The 4274-nt window shown below is 50.7% G+C and overlaps 1 protein-coding gene across 1 annotated transcript in view; it reads left to right on the plus strand.

The window, feature by feature from the left end:
- The window catches only part of LOC102867988 (SH3 domain-binding protein 4-like), an 11240-nt gene extending 8452 nt beyond the window's left edge, over positions 1 to 2788 (plus strand). The window contains exon 2 of the mRNA XM_006891638.1: positions 638 to 2788. Within this exon, the coding sequence (XP_006891700.1) occupies positions 638 to 2788 (2151 nt within the window). The remainder of the gene's footprint in view (positions 1 to 637) is intronic.
- The last annotated feature ends 1486 nt before the right edge of the window (positions 2789 to 4274 follow it).

Genomic DNA, 4274 nt, shown 5'->3' on the forward strand with positions numbered 1-4274 from the left:
AGATTCATCCTGGAGAGGGTTAAACCAGGCTGTTCCTTGGAGGCAAGGATTCTGAGACTCCGTCTGACATACTTTGGACATGTTGTAAGGAGGGAATGGTCCTTGGAGAGGTACATCATGCTTGGTAGGGTGGAGGGACAGCACAGGAGGGGAAGACCCTCTATGAGGTGGATTGATTCAGTGACTGGGATAATCGGGATGGGAGTGTTGGAGACGGTGCGATTGGCACAGGACAGAGCAGAGTTTGGGGCTGTTGTACATAGGGTTGCTATGAGTCGCAAGCAACTCGACGGCACGTATCAACAACAACAGCAATCTTTACGAAAGCAGATTGCTAGACCTTTCTCTCACAGAGCCACCACCTGAGTTCAAACTGGCAACCTTTTGCTTAGCAGCTGGGCTACCAGAGTTCCTGGTCTTATAATTAAAATATTACTTTCTTTCTTAAAGAACCACGGTTGCATTACAGATAAAGTGTTGGGCTGCTAACCAAAAAACCTGCAGTTTGAATTTATCAGCCACTCCTCAGGAGAAAGATAAAGTTATCTCTTCCCATTAAAGATGTAATGGGAATGATTGTATGAAACACAATGTCAATGAAGAATAGTGTGAAATTCAATATATATGAACTTTGTAGGAAAATCAGCTCTCCGTCCTCCAGGCCAAGTCGGACGCCCCCGCGTCCTCGGGCTTCTTCACGGGGCTCAAGTCCCCCACCCCCGAGCAGTTCCAGAGCCGGGAGGACTTCCGCACCGCCTGGCTTCACCACCGCAAGCTCGCCCGGTCTTGCCACGACTTGGATCTGCTGGGCCAGAGCCCAGGCTGGGGCCAGACGCAGGCGGTGGAGACCAACATCGTGTGCAAACTGGACAGCTCCGGGGGTGTCCTGCAGCTCCCCGACACCAGCATCACCATCCACGTGCCCGAGGGGCACGTGGCCCCCGGCGACACTCAGCAGATCTCGGTGAAGGCACTGCTGGACCCGCCGCTGGAGCTCAACAGTGACAGGTCGAGCAGCGTCAGCCCGCTGCTGGAGGTGAAGCTGAGCAACCTGGAGGTCAGGACCCCCATCAGCCTGCACATGAAAGTCTCCGCCGAGGTGAAGAGCGAACATTTCAGCACCAGCTCGGTGAGTCTGCAGTGCCTGAGGAGTGACTCGAAGGAGGGCCCCTACGTCCACATCCCTCTCAACTACAGCCACGGGGACACGGTCCAGGTGCACCTGGAGAACCTGGAGCCCTGCATGTACCTGGCCATCGTCGCTCACAGCGCCAGCATCCTCTACCCGGCCACTGTGTGGGATTTCATCCACAAAAAGGTCACCGTGGGCCTCTACGGTCCCAAGCACATCCATCCGTCCTTCAAAACAGTGGTGACCATCTTCGGGCACGACTGTGCCCCGAAGACGCTCCTGGTCAGCGAGGTCACCCGCCAGGCCCCCAGCCCCGCCCCTGTGGCCCTGCATCTCTGGGGCAAGCACCAGTTCGTACTGTCCCGGCCTCAGGACCTCAAAATTTGTATGTACTCCAACATGACCAACTACGAGGTGAGGGCCAGCGAGCAAGCCAAGGTGGTGAGAGGGTTCCAGATAAAACTGGGCAAGGTGAGCCGCCTCATCTTCCCCATCACCTGCCACAAACCCAGCGAGCTCTCCGACTTCACCCTGAGGGTCCAGGTGAAGGATGACCAGGGCGCCATCCTCACCCAGTTCTGCGTCCAGACGCTCCAGCCCCCACCCAAGAGCGCCATCAAGCCAAGTGGCCAGAGGAGGTTCCTCAAGAAGAACGAGGCGGGCAAGATCACCCTGTCCCCGTTTGCCGCCAGCACCAAGTACCCGACCTTTCAGGACCGGCCCGTGGCCAGCCTCAAGTTTGGCAAGTTGCTCAAGACAGTGGTGCGGCAGAGCAAGAACCACTACCTGCTGGAGTACAAGAAGGGCGACATGATCGCCCTGCTCAGCGAGGAGAAGGTCCGGTTCAAGGGCCAGCTGTGGACCAAGGAGTGGTACATCGGCTACTACCAGGGCAAGGTGGGGCTGGTGCACGCCAAGAACGTGCTGGTGGTGGGCAAGGCCAAGCCCAGCGTCTTCTCGGGCCCGGAGCTGAGCACGTCGGCGCTGCTGGAGCAAATCCTGCAGCCCTGCAAGTTCCTCACCTACATCTACGCCTCGGTGAGGATGCTGCTCATGGCGAACATCAGCAGCTGGCGCACCTTCGCCGACACGCTGGGCTACGAGCACCTGCCGCTCACCGCCTTCTGCCGTGCCGAGCTGGACAAAGAGTCAGAGTGCGTGGCGTCCGTCCTGGAGAAGCTGAAGGAGGACTGCAACATGGACAACATGGACAGGAGGTCCTTCCAGAAGGAGCTGATGATGGCCTTACTGAAGATGGACTGCCAGGGGCTGGTGGTTATACTCATCCAGGACTTCGTGCTCCTGACCACGGCTGTCGAGGTGGCGCAGCACTGGCGGGAGCTGGCTGAGAAGCTCGCCAAGGTCTCTAAGCAGCAGATGGATGCGTACGAGTCCCCGCACCGTGACAAGAACGGGCTGGTGGACAGAGAGGCCATGTGGAAACCTGCGTATGACTTCTTACTAACGTGGAGCCACCAGATGGGGGACAGTTACCGTGATGTCATCCAGGAGCTGCACACTGGCCTGGACAAAATGAAAAACCCCATCACCAAGCGCTGGAAACACCTCACAGGAACACTGATCCTGGTGAACTCGCTGGATATTCTGAGAGCAGCTGCCTTCAGCCCGGTGGACCATGATGACTCTATGATTTGAGCAGGTTCCGTCCCACTCCTGAGCTGGGGTCACACCTGGTCACTGTCAAGCTGGGAAGGGAGGTATAACCACCTGCCCAGTCAGCTATCAGGGTCCCTAAAGGCCAGACCCGGGACCAAGCACATGCCATATTCCACCCTTCTCCTCCATCAGGGAAGGCTGAGGGAATTTTCTACTGCAGGTTGTTGCCAATCAAATAGCTTTCTATTTGTTAAGTGTAAATTTAAAATCACTTTTTTAAGACATTAGGGCATGAGGCGGGGGGCTCACATGAGAAAGGTTGTCTTACTTTTTTTTAAAGGACTGTAAAGGTAAAAAAAAAAAAACAACCACAAACCACCACCTCCTGGGGGCAGATGCTATTGAGGTTTTTATGTTGTATAAAGACCTTTTTAAATTATGTTACAGATGTAAATATGTATTTAAGGTCATTGGGACATTTCTGATTCCCAACCACACTTTGCATTTCAGTAATTAGCACGGGAGGCAGTTATGCGTGTGTTGGGCCTTCTCCAGTTTATACTTGTAAAAGAGCACATCAGATAAGGGAGAGTGGTTTTCAGTAAATAAATGTCGTTCATGCCCATTGTTCAAAAAAAAAAAAATTTAAAAAATAGATGTATAGCTGAGAATTCAATGAAGGATAGCCATGAGTCAGGATCTACTCAATGGCAGTAGGTTTGGTTTGGTTTTTCTTTCTTGATGGTATAAGAGGAAATGACAGTACTTAGGCACAGAAATATATAAATGTTCAAGATACGTTGCAGCGAAGTGATCTCCTTGGAGGTTACATTTTTACGTAAGAACCAGTTGTTTTTACAAGCTGAAGGAACAGAGAAGGCCAGAATAAAGAAAGAACACTGAATCTCAACTCTCTGGGGTCTTCTTTCTTTCATTTTGCTAGTTTTGCAAAAGAGAAACCTTAGCACTCCTAATAGTGAAGATCCAACATGGTGAGAAAGTCTCACCCATAGGTTCTATCATCCATCACACCAGAGACTAGTGCTTTTGCCTCTGCTGTTCCCAACTTTTAATCTTGAAAAATTTCAAACCTAGAGAAACCTGTATTTCTCATTCTGTTTACTACCATTTTTCTGTACATGGTCTATGTCCTGCATGATCTCAATGTTCTTAAAATTTGTATTTCTTTTAAGCTGAGCTGTGTATGAGTCTCTTGCACACACTTCCCTCACAAAAACATCAGCATTTGTAAGAACAAGGACCTCTTTCTATACAAGCACACTAGAAAGATTACACTAGGGCATTTTGTCACTAACATAAAATAACTACACAGTATAGAAACCATATTTAAATGTCTCAAATTATCTCAAGAATGGCCTTTATAGCTTGACTAGTGCTTTTTAAAAACTAGATTTTTCCATTTCAGAGCAGCTTGAATTTTTTTTTAAATAATCATGCAGGAAGTATAGAGTTTGCATATTCTTCTGGTCTCTCAACACAGTTTCGCGTCTAATTAGTGTCTCCT

Source organism: Elephantulus edwardii, unplaced genomic scaffold, assembly GCF_000299155.1.
Source record: "Elephantulus edwardii isolate Elephantulus edwardi_28Jun2011 unplaced genomic scaffold, EleEdw1.0 scaffold00101, whole genome shotgun sequence".
In the NCBI taxonomy this organism is placed as follows: Eukaryota; Metazoa; Chordata; class Mammalia; order Macroscelidea; family Macroscelididae; genus Elephantulus; species Elephantulus edwardii.